Raw genomic sequence first — 18,330 nt, forward strand, 5'->3', positions numbered from 1 at the left:
CCAATTGATATACAAAGATATTGTCACACAATGAGTATTAAATGTCTTATAGAATCATTAGGAAAGTTGAAAAGATAGTCTCTAAGTTAGGTTTTCAGGAATAATTTTGAGGAAGTATTCCCCAAACCAGATCACCAAAGATGCTCCTGGATATTCTGTCATGAAGCTAATAGCTGAATTGGGATCTATCATGAAAGCTGTCTTTTCTGGCCGGGCGCGGTGGCTCAAGCCTGTAATCCCAGCACTTTGGGAGGCCGAGGCGGGTGGATCACGAGGTCAAGAGATCGAGACCATCCTGGTCAACATGGTGAAACCCCGTCTTTACTAAAAATACAAAAAAAAACTAGCTGGGCATGGTGGCCCATGCCTGTAATCCCAGCTACTTAGGAGGCTGAGGCAGGAGAAATGCCTGAGCCCAGGAGGCGGAGGTTGCGGTGAGCCGAGATCGTGCCATTGCACTTCAGCCTGGGTAACAAGAGCGAAACTCCGTCTCAAAATAAATAAATAAATAAATAAATAAATAAAGCTGTCTTCTTTAGAACCATGCTGTCACTGCCAAGATTGGAAATCCTATACGGAAAAACCAAGGTGATATTTAGCATCAGAAATAGCGGAATAGTAATGCTTCTGCCTTATGTACATTAAGTTTGGGCTCCCTAGAAGCTGACCTAGATGAATATATTTATGCAAGTGACATTTAAAGCAGTGCTTATAGAGAAGACAAATAACAGAGTGGGAGAAGCAGGCCAGAGAAGAAGAGGAAGCCAATGTATAATGTGATCTCAGGTAAAAGTACCACAGAGAATAGGCTTCCATCTTGATCCAGCAGGGAAACTCTTGGGTTGTTCCAGCTTGAGGCAAGGAGGCTGGGCTTTCAATATTTCCATACTGGACAGTCTTTGGTTTCCAGTTCTTCTGGCTCTGTCTAGGTGGGCAGAGTGTTTTAAGTAGTTCAAATGCAGTCCTCTGAAGAACTGTAGATGCCTACTGGTGAACCACATTGAAAATACACAGTCTAGGGGTGTGTAAATGATAAAAAGGATCTTAGGGACTCTGATGGAGTGTCACCATTGTCCACTAAAAGAGATGGTACTATAGTTCCCCCTTTCCCTAGTTTGTACCATTTATATTGACTCCTGTCTTGTATTAAATTTATCTTATTTTGTCATAGAGTCTTCATACTGTTGCTTCCCAGTTCTGGGGAAGAATCTTACAAAACGAGGCTTAGTGGGATGCAATGTGTTGCTGCAGGTGGTCTTAGGGCTATAACCATATTATCATCTCTTCCTACCATTAATTCCATGCGTCCTCTACTAACACCTCTCATCTTGATGGTTTGACTAAATGGCATGACCAAGATCTTCATCTGAGGGATTTGAGCCTTTGGTTACCACGTGCTTGTCAGGCTGTTGTTGTTGTAATTGCCTGTTATAATTACTTGAGAGATATGCTGCCACTGAGCATGAGAGCACTAAAAGGCACTCTAGTGAATCCTCTTTGTTCCAGTTATATTCCTCACTGCCCTCATTATATAGCAGCAACCTTTCTTCCTTATAATAATCAGTCATTTACTCCTGCCAATATGGCAATTTCTTTCCTTTCCTATGAATCTGCCTGCACGCGGAGCTCAAAATAGCTAGGTAACAGCCGTAACTTCAGGTTTAATTGTTCTTTAACTAGCCTCCTTGATTTAAAAGCACCCCCCTTGGGAACTAGGACCCACAAAATCTAATTTGGAGAGTCAGAAAGCACAAATTCTCCAAGTGAGTTATTGAAAATAAAGACAAGTGGGGCCACTTCTGCTCTACTTCTTGGTGGCTGGACCTGTGTATTCTTTATAAATATAATGATATGTTGGTATCTTGAAGGCCACCCCATTTTCAACGAGATTCTTTCCATACTGCACTTTTAAAGGGTATGTATTGCAGCAGCTTTGGGGTAATACTGTATGTGGTAGGAACTGTGGATCTTGTGGTCATATGCCCTTGTTGTACCTCCTATTCTGCAAAGTGGAATACTTTTTCTAAGATATTATGTGAGTTTTCATGTTAGTGAATGAGATAATCCTGTGAGCCCTTAGATAGTAATGCTGGTCAAGGCACTGTAGACAGTATAGGCAAATGCATATAGTAGTCCCCCGCCTTATCCATGATTTTACTTTCTATGGTTTCAATTACCCACGGTCAATCTTGGTCCAAAAATGTTAAATGGAAAATTTCAGAAATAAATGATTGGTAAAGTTTTGTTTTGCTTTTGAAATGGGGTCTTGCTCCAGCCCAGGCTAGAGTGCAGTGGTGCAAGTCATAGCTTACTACGGCCTCCGACTCCTGGGCTCAAGCAGTCAAGCCTCAGCCTCCCAAACAGAACTATAGGCATGTGTCACCATACCTGGCTAGTCTTGGCTATTTTGATTTTTATAGGAATGGGGTCTTGCCATGTTGCCCAGGCTAGTCGTGAACTCCTGCTCTCAAATAATCCACCCATCCTGGCCCCCGAAAGTGCTGGGATTATAGGCGTAAACCACTGCATCTGGCCCTAATTCATAAGTTTTAAATGGTATACTGTTTTGAGTAGCATGATGAGATCTTGAGCTGTCCCATTCCATCCGGCCTGGGACATGAATCATTCCCTTGTTTAGTGTCTCCACACTGTATATGCTATCCACCTGTTAGTCAATTAGTAGCCATCTTGGTTATCAGATCAATTGTGACAGTGTTGCCGTGTTTCTGTTAAGTAACCCATATATTAATAATTACCCAAAGCACGACAGTAGTGATCCTGGCAATTCAGATGTGCTGAAGAGAAACTGTAAAATGCCTCCTTTAAGTGGAAAGGTAAAAGGTAAACACTCTCAACAAAGAAAGAAAAAAGATTTTTTTTTGAGATGGATTTTCGCTCTGTCACCTAGGCTGGTGTCACCGAGAGGTTGTAGTGGCATGATCCTGGCTCATTGCAACATCTGCCTCCTGGCGTCAGGCAGTTCTGCCTCAGCCTCCTAGGCAGCTGGGATTACAGGCCCGCACCACCACGCCTGGCTAATTTTTGTATTTTTGGTAGAGACAGGGTATCCAGGCTGGTTTCAAACCCTGACCTCGTGATCTGCCCACCTTGGCCTCCCAAAGTGCTGGGATTACAGGCATGAGTCATCGTGCATGGTCAGATTTTTTACTTTTGTGCTGGGATTACAGGCATGAGTCATCGTGCATGGTCAGATTTTTTACTTTTTTGAGACAATCGAGCTCTCTTACCCAGACTGGGGTGCAGTGACACAATCTCGGGTCACTGCAACCTCTGCCTCCCAGGGTCAAGTGATCCTTCCACCTCAGCCTCCCAAGGAGCTGGGACTACAGGCATATACCACCACCCCTGGCTAATTTTTGTATTTTTTGTAGAGACAAAGGTCTCACCATGTTGCCCAGGCTGGTCTCAAACTCCTCAGCTCAAATGGTCTGCCGGCTTCAGCCTCCCAAAGTGCTGGGATTACAGGTATGAGCCACCATGCCTGGCCAATAAAAAGAATCTTATGCTGAGGTTGCAAAGATCTGGGGTAAGAATGAATCTTCTATGCATGGAATTGTGAAGAAGGAAAAAAAATATTATGTTAGTTTTTGTGTTCTATCTCAAACTCAAACCGCGAAACTGCAGCCACAGTATAGGATAACTGCTTAATTAGAGTGGAAAGGGCAGGCCGGGCATGGTGGCTAATACCTGTAATCCCAGCACTTGGGCCATATATCTACCACTGTTAACAGGCTAGCCTGGGATTATTCACATAGCAGGGGCAGGGTTCCAAGAGAGTGAGTGAAAACCTGCAGGACACCTTTAGGCTTAGGGTCAGAACTCTCACACTGTTAACTTGGGTCACATTATTTTGGGAAAAGGAAATCACAGGACTAGCCCCATTAAGGGATGAAGGAATAGACTGTATTTATCGATGAGACGCACGAATATAGGGAGGGAAATAATTTGGGACATTTTTAAAACAACTTTATTAAGTTACGATTTACATGCCGTATAGTTGACCCATTTTAAGGATATGTAAGTCATTGACTTAGTACATTTTTTGTTATGTTACGTCATCATTATCTAGTTTCAGAACATTTCTATTACTCTTCTAAGATCTATTGTGTTATCAGTCTACCACATTCCTAAAATACTGGAGATACTGCCTGAGCCTTATCCTTCTCTACCTTATTTCATCCTAATTCACCACAGATGAAAATCTTAGCAATTGTAACACTATAAGATGTCAGCAGTGGCCGGGTGCAGTGGCTCACGCCTGTAATCCCAGCACTTTGAGAGGCCAAGGCGGGTGGATCATGAGGTCAGGAGATTGAGACCATCCTGGCCAACGTAGTAAAACCCCGTCTCTACTGAAATACAAAAAATTAGTCAGGCGTGGTGGCGCACGCCTGTATTCCCAGCTACTCAGGAGGCTGAGATATGGGAATCACTTGCATCCGAGTGGTGGAGGTTGCAGTAAGCCTAAATCATGCCAATGCACTCCAGCCTGGTGACAGAGCAAGACTCTGTCTCAAAAAAAAAAAAAAAAAAAAAGATGTCAGAGGTATTACTATCAGCAACAGAATTTCTGTTGCCATTGCCAAGCAAGAGTCCAATTCCAGAATTCTATCCCTGGAGTGTGCTTCCTAGTCCCATTTTTAGTACCAATTGTTGTTGATTATGTTCCCCAGAAACAAGAGTCTGAAATGGAGATTAATGTGCACATGAATTATTAAGGATGTACTCCCAGAGAAGATAGTGAAGGGAGTAAGGAAAGCAAAATAGATAAGGGCAGGAAACAAGGCATGAATGTGATCCCAGAGAAGTCACACAAAATCATGAAGGTTAGTCTTCATCCTGATCTTAGAGAAATCTGTTATGGTGCTTCCACCATAAAGCTGTTTTAGTCAAAATCAAGAGAGCTAGGCTTCTCTACTCTAGTGCCTGGCCTTATTTGTGACTCTGAGATTACAGGCGAAGTGTCTCTAGTAACTTGAGGCCAGTCCTGTGAAGAAGAACCCTTGGTACTGGCTATCAAAAACATGCATAAGTTGGTGTGAAGGTATGGAAAAGACAATACAAAAATTAGTCAGAGGGAATCTACGTGGAGTGCACTTACATTGTCTGCCACAGGTTTGGTTCATGATGGTTCCCATAAATTAGCACTGTTAAAGCATGAACATGTATTTGAATGGACACTCTCTACTTGAAGTATTTGAAAATAATACAGGGGAGAAATGGGCTTTAAAAAATTTTTTTAACTTTGTATTCATGATCTTAAAGTATTTTAATCAATATAAATTTATAAATTAAAATGCTGTTGCCACTTAGCAAATAGTATGTGTTTTTTTTTGTTTTTTTGTTTTTTTGTTTTTTTTTGAGACGCAGTCTCCCTCTGTCGCCCAGACTGGAGTACAGTGGTGCAATCTTGGCTCACTGCAACCTCCACCTCCTGGGTTCAAGCGATTCTCCTGCCTCAGCCTCCTGAGTGAGTAGCTGGGACTACAGGCGTGTGCCACCACGCCTGGCTAATTTGTTGTATTTTTAGTAGAGACGGAGATTCACTGTGTTAGCCAGGATGGTCTCAATCTCCTGACCTCAGGTGATCCTCCCACCTTGGCCTCCCAAAGTGCTGGGATTACAGACGTGAGCCACTGCACCTGGCCATAAATTTCTAATCATGTGGAATATACGATTTTGATTTAATTTTCTTTCTTTCTTTCTTTCTTTCTTTCTTTCTTTCTTTCTTTCTTTCTTTCTTTCTTTCTTTCTTTCTTCCTTTCTTTCCTTTCTTTCCTTTCTTTCTTTCTTTCTTTCTTTCTTTCTTCTTTCTTTCTTTCGAGATGGAATCTTGTTCTTTCGCCCAGGCTGGAGTGCAGTGGCAAGATCTCAGCTCGCCACAACCTCTGCCTCCTGGGTTCAAGCAATTGTCCTGCCTCAGCCTCCTGAGTAGCTGGGATTACAGGTGCATGCCACCATGCCCAGCTAAGTTTTGCATTTTTTTTTTTTTTTTTTGAGACGGAGTTTCGCTCTTGTTACCCAGGCTGGAGTGCAATGGCGTGATCTCAGCTCACCGCAACCTCCGCCTCCTGGGCTCAGGCAATTCTCCTGCCTCAGCCTTCTGAGTAGCTGGGATTACAGGCACGCGCCACCATGCCCAGCTAGTTTTTTGTATTTTTAGTAGAGACGGGGTTTCACCATGTTGACCAGGATGGTCTCGATCTCTAGACCTCGTGATCCACCCGCCTCGGCCTCCCAAAGTGCTGGGATTACAGGCTTGAGCCACCGCGCCCGGCAAGTTTTGCATTTTTAGTGGAGATGAGGTTTCATTATGTTGGTCAGGCTGGTCTCAAACTCCTGACCTGTGATCTGCCTGCCTCAGCTTCCCAAAGTGCTGGGATTACAGACGTTAGCCACTGTGTCTGGCCTGTTTTTCTTTTAAACATATAAACTACCAAGCTTGAACAGTTTCCTTTTTATTTTTATTTTTTTGAGACGAAGTCTCATTCTGTTGTCCAAGCTGGAGTACAGTGGTGCGATCTTGGCTCACTTGCAACCTCTGCCTCCAGGCTTCAAGCGATTCTCCTTTCTCAGCCTTGGGAGTATCTGGGCCTATAGGTACGTACCACCATGCCCAGCTAATTTTTGTATTTTTAGTAGAGACGGGGGTTTCACTATGTTGACCAGGTTGATCTCAAACTCCTGACCTTGTGATCCATTCACCTCAGCCTTCCAAAGTGCTGGGATTACAGGTGTGAGCGCCTGCGCCCGGCCACATTTAGTTTACTTTTTAATTGATTCTTTTGGTATTGGTAGCTGAATTATTTTATCTGGTCCTGCTTTTGGCCAAGAATATGTAATAATCTTGCTGTCTCTGATTTGACTTTTATATAAAGAAAATGCTCTTTTACTTTTGCTTAGTTATCAGAGTTATGGATTGGATTGGCTCTTGAGATGGTAATTAAAGATTATTTTTGTAATTCTCATTTGTTTAAGTCATTGACATTTTGGGACTTTAACAGTCTTGTAGCTTAATTTTCAAGCGTATCAATGAATTTGGCACTTGAAATGTAAGTGTTTTAATAACAACTGTTTAAAATTAAGAACAATATCTTTATATACCTGTGCTATATTGATATAAAATTATTAACTATAGGAACAACAAGGCCATGACAGATCCCTCCAGAAAGTATTTAACCAGCAGTAGAGAAAAGCAGCTAAGTTTGAAACAGTCAGAAGAAAATAGGACATCAGGTAAGTGTTTCATCTTACAATAAAAAGGTCATATTTATTATATAGTATATATTATATTTATCATTTATTATATATTTATTAGACTAGAAATAAAAACCTAACCCCGGACATACATCTCCACATTACTTAGGAATAGCATAATATGGTATTAGTTTTTTGTTTTTTTTTTTTATGTGGAGCCTCACTCTATCGCCCAGGGTGGAGTGCAGTGGTGCGATATCGGCTCACTGCAACCTCCGCCTCTTGGATTCAGGTGATTCTCCTGCCTCAGCCTGTCACGTAGCTGGGACTACAGGCATGAGCCACCATGCCCAACTAATTTTTGTATTTTTAGTAGAAATACGGTTTCACCATCTTGGCCAGGCTGGTTTCAAAATCCTGACTGCAAGTGGTCCACATACCTGGGTCTCCTGAAGTGCTGGGATTATTGGTTTGAGCCACTGTGCCTGCTCTAGTCTGGTATTAGTTATTGGGGACCAATTTGTACCCAGAACTTGGCTAAAATATTTTAAAGTGTTAGATATACAGGGGAACTTGTATTTTGTTTATAAAGAACCCAGTCTTTACCTTCTTCTTCCCCAATTGGCTACCTAGAATTAAGTTCTTTAATTGTCAAAGTACCAGGATTATAGAATAAATTAGAGTAGTAAAGTGGTGGAAATTAAGGTGCATCAGTGTTAGTGCTTTTTAGCAGCTTCAGAAGATCTTGAAATTATTGTCCAAAACAGTTGTTTAAACTTAACCTTCTACCCTGTTTTTACAAAAAAACATTTTTGTCAGTTGTTTCCCACACTTAACAGATCTGATTCTTTGAAATCCTTAGATAATTCAATATCTGGTATTAACTTGAGTATTATGTCAATTTTAACTTGAAATAAGCTAAAATATGGCATGATTTTGATAAATTGATAGTTTAAGAGAATCCAGTTGATCAGAACTCTAGGAATGTTCTTCTTTTAGTAGTTGGGGATTATAACGTTGACTCTTAAGAAATATCACATGTAGCCGGGCGCGGTGGCTCAAGCCTGTCATCCCAGCACTTTGGGAGGCCGAGGCGGGTGGATCACGAGGTCAAGAGATCAAGACCATCCTGGTCAACATGGTGAAACCCCGTCTCTACCAAAAATACAAAAAATTAGCTGGGCGTGGTGGCACGTGCCTGTAATCCCAGCTACTCAGGAGGCTGAGGCAGGAGAATTGCCTGAACCCAGGAGACGGAAGTTGCAGTGAGCCAAGATCGCGCCATTGCACTCCAGCCTGGGTAACAAGAGCAAAACTCCGTCTCAAAAAAAAAAAAAAAAAGAAATATCACATGTAAGTCTTACCTCTGAAGTAACATTTAGAAGCTATAAACTCCACTTACTGTCTCTCAGCTTTTATAATCAGCCTGTAGTTAGAAAACAAAATCTGGCCAGGCGCGGTGGCTCAAGCCTGTAATCCCAGCACTTTGTGAGGCTGAGGCGGGTGGATCATGAGGTCAAGAGATCGAGACCATCTTGGTCAACATAGTGAAACCCCGTCTCTACTAAAAATAGAAAAAATTAGCTGGGCATGGTGGCGCGTGCCTGTAATCCCAGCTACTCAGGAGGCTGAGGCAGGAGAATTGCCTGAACCCAGGAGGCGGAGGTTGCGGTGAGCCGAGATCGCGTCATTACACTCCAGCCTGGGTAACAAGAGTGAAACTGTCTCAAAAAAAAAAAAAAACAGAAAACCTGAAATGAAGTAAGCCTTAACAAGGCTGAATTTAAGGTACATCTAACAAAATTTGATGTGGAAGAGAGAAGGAAGTGCGTGGCTAAATGGTAAGATTAATGGAACAAAATGTAGATGTTTAAAATATGTTAAAGTTACAGAATTAATTGGTGGAAGAACTAAAGTAATACTACTAATAATTGGTTGGAGAGAAGAGGACATGAGTAGGGGTGATACTAATTTTCTGCAATGAGAGTCAACTGAAACTTTAAAATGAATAAATCAAGAAGTAGTAGAAATGTTATTAGCACTGTTGAGGAAATCAGAAAAAAAATTTTTTTTAAATAGTTAAAAATTAGAAGCACAACTTGTATTGCTTTGGGTCAGGGGAGGATAGCTTTACTATTATAGTTTCTTTCACAATATTTGATCTTTTAACATGCATGTATACAGGCATACTTTGGAGATATTGCAGGTGTAGTTCCAGACCACATAAGTAAAGCTAATAGCACAATAAAGGAAGGATGAATTTTTTTGGTTTCCCAGGGCATATAAAAGTTATGTTTATACTATACTGGAGTCTGTCGAGACGGAGTCTGTCTCTGTTGCCCAGGCTGGAGTGCAATGGCTTCATCTCGGCTCACTGCAACTTTCACCTCTTAGGTTCAAGTGATTCTCCTGCCTCAGCTTCCCGAATAGCTGGGATTACAGGCACCCACCACCATGCCTGACTAATTTTTGTATTTTTAGTAGAGACAGGATTTCACCATGCTGGCCAGGCTGGTCTCGAGCTCCCGACCTCAGGCGATCTGCCAGCCTCAGCTTCCCAAAGTTCTGGGATTACAGGTGTGAGCCACTGCGCCCAGCTTTTTTTTGAGACGGTCTCACTCTGTCGCCCTGGCTGGAGTTTAGTGGTGTGATCTTGGCTCACTGCATCCTTGACCTCCCAGGCTTAAGCGATCCTCCCACCTCAGCCTCCCAAGTAGCTGGGATTACAGGTGCATGCCACCATGCCTGGCTAATTTTTTGTATTTTTGTAGAGATGTGGTTTTGCCTTATGGTCCAGGCTGGTCCCCAACTCCTGGGCTCAAGTGTTGGGGACCAGCCTTGGCCTCCCCAAGTACTAGAATTACAGACAGGAGCCACTGCACCTGGCAGTCTTAATTTTAAAATATTTTATTCCTAAAAAATGCTCATAATCATCTGAATCTTCAGTGAGTTGTAATCTTTTTGCTGGTGAAGGGTCTTATTTCTGTGTTGTTGGCTGCTAATTAGGGTGGTGGTGGTTGCTGAATGCTAGGGCAGCTGTGGCAGTTTCTTAAAATAAGACAATTTATGACATTATCAATTGACTCTTCCTTTCATGAAAGATTTCTCTGTAGCATGTTATACTGCTTGATAGGATTTTACCCACAGAACTTCTTTCAAAATTGACATCAATCTTTTCAGACACTACCATTGCTTTCTCAACTAAATGTTTGTAATATTCTAAATCCTATGTTGTCATTTCAACAGCATTCACAGTTTCTTTGCCAGGAGTAGATTTCATCTCAAGAAACTACTTTATTTGCTCATCCGTAGGGCAACTCTCCATCCATTAAAGTCTGATCATGAGATTGCAGCAATTCAGTTACATCTGTAGACTCCACTTCTAATTCTAATCTCTTGATATTCCTACAACATTTGCAATTGATTGCATCTCCACTGATGTCTTGAACCCTCAAAGTTATCTGAAGGTTGGAATCAACTTCCAAACTCCTGTTATGGTTGCTATTTTGACCTCTTCTCATGAATTATCAATGTACTTAATGACATCTAGAATGATAAATTCTTTCCAGAAGATTTTCAGTTCACTTTGCCTAGCTCCATCACAGGAATCACTGTCTGCTATATAGCCTTATGAAATGTATTTCTTAAATAGTAAGACTTGAAAATTGAAATGACTCCTTGATCCGTGGGCTGTAGAATGGATGTTGTGTTAGTAGGCATGAAAACATTATCTTCGTACTTCTCCATCAGAGCTCTTGAGTACTAGGTGCATTGTCAAGGAGCAGTAGTATTTTGAAAACAATCTTTTTTTCTGAGCAATGGTTATCAATAGTGGCTTAAAATATTGATTAAATTATGCTGTAAACAGATGTGTTGTCATCTAGGTTTCATTGTTCCATATCTAGAGCACAGGCAAGTAGATTTAGCGTAATTCTTAAGGGCCTTAGGATTTTCCCTACGGTAAGTACGCATTGGCTTCAGCCTCAAGTCCTCAGCTGCATTAGCCCCTAGCAAGAGAATCAGCCTGTACTTTGAAACTTTAAAGCTAGGCATTGATTTCTATCTATGAAACTCTTAGATGGCACCTTCTTCCAGTATAAGGCTGTGTCATCTACATTGAAGACCTGTTGTTTAACCTAGCCACCTTCATCAGTGATCTTGGCTACATCTTCTCAGTAACTTGCTGCAGCATTAATAGCAGTACTTGCTGCTTCACTTTGTACTTTAATGTTATGAAGATGGCTTCTTTACTTAAATCTCTTGAACCAGTGCCTACTAGCTTCACACTTTTCTTCTGTCTCTCTCAGCCTTCATAGAATTGAATAGAGTTAGACTTTTACCCTGGATTAGGTTTTGGCTTAAGAGAATGTTGTGGCTGGTTTGATCTTCCGTATAGATCTGTAAAACTTTCTCCACATCAGCAGTAAGGTTGTTTTGCTTTGTTATCATTCACTTGTTCACTTGAGTAGCAGCACTTTTAATTTCTGTCAAGAGCTGTTTCTTTGCATTTATAAATTAGCTGTTTAGTGCAAAAGGCCTAGCTTTCAGCCTTTCTCAGCTTTTGACATGCCTTCCTCACTGGGCTTAACTGTTGCTAGCTTTTCATTTAAAATGAGATGTGCAACTCTTTCTTTCACTTGAGCATATCGAGGTCATTATAGGGTTATTAATTATCCTAATTTCAATATTTTGCCTCACGGAATAGCGAGGCCCAAGAAGAGAGACAGAGATGGGATAGTAATGACCAGTTGGTGGAGCAATCAGATAAATTGAGTTTGACATCTTATATGGGTGGAGTTTATGGTACCCCAAAACAATTGCAGTAATAGCATCAAAGATCACTGATCACAGATCACTGTAACATATAATTAAAAAGTTTGAAACATTGCAAGAATTACCAAAATGTGACATAGACATGAAGTGAGCAAGCATATACTGTTGAGAAAATTGACTTGCTTGGTGTACGGTTACCACAACCTTCAATTTGTTTAAAAACAAAACAACAAAAACAATATCTGTGAGGCACAATAAAGCCAAGAGCAATAACATGAGATATTGCTGTATTTGATGAAAAGGAAAAAAAGAGTTAAATGTAATCAGAAGTAATGTATACTTATATTATTAGTAAATGAACTTAAATGGTTGATTTAGGAATTAAGTTTTTCCTTTGTTCATTTGTTTTATAGGGCTTTTACCTTTACAGTCATCATCCTTTTATGGTAGCAGAGCTGGATCCAAGGAATACTCTTCTGGTGGCACTAACTTAGACAGGTAATGCATTGGTTATATGACTTGTGAAAAACTTAGAAGCTCTCTTTTTCAGAATATTGAATGATGGGATAGGCTATGTATTATCCTCTTAAATGAATACAATAATTTAACAAAGTTGAGGAGAATCAAAGAATCCTGACATGTTAGTTAGAAAGTATTCTAGAAATGCGCTGAGCACAGTGGTTCACACCTGTAATCCCAGCACTTTGGGAGGCTGAGGTAGAAGGATCACTTGAGCCTGGGAGGTCAAGGCTGCAGAGAGCCGTAATTGCGCCATTGTACTCCAGCTTGGATGACAGAACAAGACTCTGTCTGATAAAAAGAGAGAGAGAGAAAGAGACAAGATCTTACTGTGTTGCCCAGGCTGGTCTCAAATTTCCTGACTTCAAACAGTCCTCCCACCTTGACCTCCCAAAGTGCTAGGGTTACAAGTGTTGAACCACTGCTCCTGGTCTCTACAGAAATTTTTTTTTTTTTTTGAGACTAGGTCTTGTCCTGTCACCCTGGCTAGAGTGCAGTGGTGCTATCTCAGCTTACTGTGGCTTTGCCTCAGCCTCCCACATAGCTGGGATTACAGGTGCCTGTCACCACACCAGGCTAATTTTTGTATTTTTTGTAGAGACAGGGTTGCACCATGTTGACCAGGCTGGTCTTGAACTCCTGACCTCAAGTGGTCTGCCTGTCTTGGCCTCCTGAAGTGTTGGGATTACAGGTGTGAGCCATCATACTCAGCCTGGGCATCTTTTAAACCTGGCTCTGGGAAGTTTTGTAGTGATGCCATAGGGTGTGACTGGCAATGTTATCAGATTCTAGACCAATATATATTCCACTATCCTATGTGATGAACATGTTGAGATTTCTCCTCTGAGACATTTTATTTTCCTTTTGTTGCTGTTGTGTTGTTAAGCTGCCTTACAAAAATTAAGATACTTCCCTTAAAAAAGTAAAAGCTATATTATATCAGTGTCTTTTATTTATATGTTGGAAAAGGCTAATTGGATATTTAATAGCTGATTTTATAGATAAGCATTTTTTTTTTTTACATTTATTGGATATAAATACATAAGATACCTGCTAAGCACTTGTTAGGAATGTGTGGTCATGCAGTGCAGCACGGAGGGGGTGATGGTTTTAAATGTAAAAAGTGAGGGTAATGGCAAATGCCCAGCAATGATAGACTAGATAAAGAAAATGTGGCACATGTACACCATGGAATGCTATGCAGCCATAAAAAAGGATGAGTTCATGTTCTTTGCAGGGATATGGATGAAGCTAGAAACCATCATTCTCAGCAGACTAACACAGGAACAGAAAACCAAACACCTCACATTCTCACTCATAAATGGGAGTTGAACAATGAGAACACATGGACACAGGGAGGCGAGCATCACACACTGGGGCCTGTCACGGGGTGGGGATCTAGGGGAGATGATAGTATTAGGAGAAATACCTAATGTAGGTGATGGGTTGATGGGTGCAGCAAACCACCATGGCACGTGAAAACTTACGTAACAAGCTTACGCGTTCTGCACATGTATCTCTGAACTTAAAGTATAATTTTTTAAAAAGTGAGGGTATGTTAGTCTACAATCGAGATGTTATATAATGACCTATTTAGTCATATTTTATTTTATTTTATTTTATTTTTCTGAGACGGAGTTTCACTCTTGTTACCCAGGCTGGAGTGCAATGGCGCGATCTCGGCTCACCGCAACCTCCGCCTCCTGGGTTCAGGCAATTCTCCTGCCTCAGCCTCATGAGTAACTGGGATTACAGGCACGAGCCACCATGCCCAGCTAATTTTTTGTATTTTTTTTTTTTTTTTTTTTTTTAGTAGAGACGGGGTTTCACCATGTTGGCCAGGACAGTCTCGATCTCTTGACCTCGTGATCCACCCGCCTCAGCCTCCCAAAGTGCTGGGATTACAGGCTTGAGCCACCGCGCCTGGCCATATTTTATTTCTTAATAGAATTTAATTCAAAGTGTTAAAAACGTTTTGGTTATTTGTCTAAAATGATTAAGGCAAAGAATTTGATATATTTAGGTATATTCAGCTTTGGGTGATATCTCTCAAGCACTTTATAGATTGCAGTGGTAACTAAGTTATTTTTATATAATATCAAATTTAAGAGAGAGGAATTTTGACATATTTCTGCTTATTAGAAGAATCTTAAATCTAAGTTTTAAAAAAGTCTAAATTTTGTTTGCAAATGATTTACTACAATAAAAATTTCTTCTCGAAATAATAGAATGCACATATTCTTTCCATATAGGAGTGATTGAGGAAAGAAATTTTTTTAGTGCAAAGCTGCACTGAAAGATAAGGTGAAAATTTCCAGGTCGGTGAGAAAACTAATAGGGAGCAAAGGCTGAAGCCATAAGGAATGTGGAGAACACAGATGAGATCCCAGTGTCAATAGCTGGGACTTCAAACCAGCATGAGATTGGGAACTACATGTAAAACTTAGAACTTGTTTTCTCACATGAAGCTAGGTGTCCAGAATAGCTCTTTTTGCTAGTAAACCAGAGTGGAACACTTGTGTCTAAGTGCTTGGGGTCGGAACCATAAATATGCTGCTTTCCTGGTACTCCTTGAGTAGAGCACAAAGACATGAAAATGGGACTAGCAGTGATTAGCCTCTGGTTTACTGTTACCTGCATGGAGCCAGACTTCAGACCACTTAAAGTCCTATGCAGGGTAGACGGCCAGGCAAAAGTAACTAGTAAGTCCTTGTCAAAAAGTCCTGATTATGGAATATAGCAGGGAAAAGAGATGGTAAAAATAAATGAAATGAAGAGACTTACGTTGGGCTTCTTGGTGTACCCTACATGTCTTAGTAGTATTCTAGAAGAAAAGACTAAGGAAAATAAAGGCAAGGAAATTGTCTAAAAAGTAATAAATGATCCTCACATTGAAAAGTCTCAAAAAATACCAGAGAACAAATACTTTTTTTTTTTAAGTAGAGATGGGGTTTTATCATGTTGGGCAGGCTGGTCTTGAACTCCTGACCTCGTGATCTGCCTGCCTTGGCCTCCCAAAGTGCTGGGATTACAGGAGTGAGCCACCATGCCCAGCCTGAGCAAATACTTTTTTAAAAAATCCACGTTTTGTCAAAAGATAACAGATGGTGGTGAAGTTGTGGAGAAAAAGGAATGCTTATACACCGTTGGTAGGAGTGTAAATTAGTTCAACCATTGTGGAAGAGAGTGTGGCATTCTTCAAAAACCTAGACAGAAATACCATTCAAATCAGCCTGGCTAATATGGTGAAATGCTATCTCTACTAAAAATTGAAAAAAACTAGCCGGGCATGGTCGTGGGTGCCTGTAATCTCAGCTACTCAGGAAGCTGAGGCAGGAGAATTGCTTGAACCTGGGAGGCGAAGGTTGCAGTGAGGCGAGATTGTGCCATTGCACTCCAACCTGGGCGACAGAGTGAGACTCTGTCTCCAAAAAAAAAAAAAAAAGGAAATATCATTCAACCCAGCAATCCCGTTACTGGGTATATACCTAAAGGAATGTAAACCATTCTTTTATAAAGATACATCATGTGTGTGTTCATTACAGCACTATTCACAATAGGAAAGACATGGAATCAGCCTAAATGCCCATCAATAATAGACTGGATAAAGAACATGTGGTACATATATACCATGGAATACTATGTAGCCATAAAAAAAGAACAAGATTATGTTCTTTGCAGGGACATGGATGGAGCTGGAGGCCATTGTCCTTAACAAACAAGCACAGGAACAGAAAACCAAATACTGCATGTTCTCACTTATAAGTGGGAGCTGAATGATGACAACATATGGACGTATAGAGGAGAACAACACACACTGGGACTTGTTGGAGGGTGGAGAGTGGGAGGAGGGAGAGGATTGGGGGAAATAACTAAAGAGTACTAGGCTTAATACCTCGGTGATGAAATAATCTGTACAACAAACCCCCATGCCACAAGTTTACCTATGTAACAAAACTGTACGTGTACCCCTGAACTTAAAACTTAGAAAAAAATTTATATTATAAAATTTTGGAAGCTACCAGAAAGAAAATACATCCTCTGTAAAAGAGGAGAAATGAAATTGACATTAACAGTATTGGAATAGGAAGCAGATACTTAGATATTATGAACAGAGTGACAGTATCAAAAAATTCTATACCTCACTAAATTGTATTTCAAGAATATAAACAATTCAATTTTTATTTATTTTTTGAGACAGAGTCTTACCCTTTCACCGAACCTGGAGTATAGTAGCATAATCATGGATCACTCCAGCCTCAACCTCCTAGGCTCAGGTGATCCTCCCGTCCACAGCCCCCCAAGTAGCTGGGACTACAGGTGTGTGCCATCACACCTGGCTATTTTTTTGTAGACATGGAATCTCACCATGTTGCGCAGGCTAGTCTCAAACTCCTGGGCTCAAGCAGTCCACCCGCCTCAACCTCCCAAAGTGCCAGGATTATAGTCATGAGCCACTGCACCTGACCAAGAATGTTGTCTTTTAGATGTGCAAAGACAGAATTCATTCAGTAAGAAAACTGAACAAGGAAGAAGTGGTAAGAAAAATCAGTGAACAAAAACCATTTTAAAGCATATTTTAAAATCTAAGTATTTGGCCGGGCGCAGTGGCTCACGCCTGTAATCCCAGCATTTTGGGAGGTCGAGGCAGGTGGATCACGAGGTCAAAAGATCGAGACCATCCTGGTCAACATGGTGAAACCCCGTCTCTACTAAAAATACAAAAAATTAGCTAGGCATGGTGGCGCGTGCCTGTAATCCCAGCTACTCAGGAGGCTGAAGCAGGAGAATTGCCTGAACCCAGGAGGCAGAGGTTGCGGTGAGCCGAGATCGCGCCATTGCACTCCAGCCTGGGTAACAAGAGTGAAACTCCATCTCAAAATAAATAAGTAAATAAATAAATAAAATCTAAGTATTTTTAAACTTTATCTTTTATCTAGTAAGTAAGTGCATGTGGTAGAAAATTCAGATGACGTAGGGTGTATAGATTAAAGAAGACATAATCTTCTTTTCTTTCCTAACTCCTAGTTTTGATTTTCCCTTTTTAGATGTAACCACTGTTATTAATAACATCCTTCTGTCTGGGCGTGGTGGCTCACGCCTGTAATCCCAGCACTTTGGGAAGCTCAACCTGTACTATTTATAGGAGCTACAAAATCAGTGAGATAGATAGAAATAAATCTAATAAAAAAATTTTTTTTAATGAAGAAAAGGATTAGTGAGGGACATAAAGGAAGACCTAAGTAAACAAAGCTAAAGGATTTAATTTTAAAAATTTAAGGTAGTTCCAGTTGAAGTTTCATAAAGTACTTTTTATGGAACACTCCTCCTCCCCCTAAAAAAAGAATCTAAACTCTTTTTTTTTTTTTTTTTTTTTTTTTTTTTGGTGGAGTTTTCCTCTGTCACCTAGGCTAGAGTACAGTGGCACAATCCTAGATCATTGCAGACTCTAACTCCTGGGTTCAGGCAATCCTCCTGCCTCAGCCTGCCAAATAACTGGGACTACCAGTGTGTGCCACCGTGCTTGGCCAATTTTAAAAAACAAAAACTTAAGAGATGGGGGTATCTCTGTGTTGGCCAGGCTGATCTCAGACTCCTTGTTTCAGGCAATCTTTGCTCCTTGGACTCCCAAAGTCCTGGGCTTAAAGGCATCAGCCAGTGTGCTCAGACTTAAATTCTGTTTCTTATGAGTAAGCTTATTAAGAATAGCCAAAATAATTTTGAAGAAGGCTTAAGAAAATGGCTTGAATGGCCTGATGTTAAGACTTAATGTTGGTGGGGTGTGGTGACTCATGCCTGTAAATCCTAGCACTTTTGGGA

At 40.8% G+C, this 18,330-nt stretch overlaps 1 protein-coding gene across 6 annotated transcripts in view; it reads left to right on the forward strand.

Moving 5' to 3' along the window:
• USP37 (ubiquitin specific peptidase 37) overlaps positions 1-18,330 on the forward strand; it is a 110,672-nt gene that overhangs the window by 24,219 nt on the left and 68,123 nt on the right. For all 6 annotated transcript variants that reach the window (XM_074399024.1, XM_074399023.1, XM_039469893.2 and 3 more), the window contains 2 exons: positions 7,160-7,257; positions 12,405-12,489. In XM_074399024.1, the coding sequence (XP_074255125.1) occupies positions 7,160-7,257; positions 12,405-12,489 (183 nt within the window). The remainder of the gene's footprint in view (positions 1-7,159; positions 7,258-12,404; positions 12,490-18,330) is intronic.

Source organism: Saimiri boliviensis, chromosome 5 (genome assembly GCF_048565385.1).
Source record: "Saimiri boliviensis isolate mSaiBol1 chromosome 5, mSaiBol1.pri, whole genome shotgun sequence".
In the NCBI taxonomy this organism is placed as follows: domain Eukaryota; kingdom Metazoa; phylum Chordata; class Mammalia; order Primates; family Cebidae; genus Saimiri; species Saimiri boliviensis.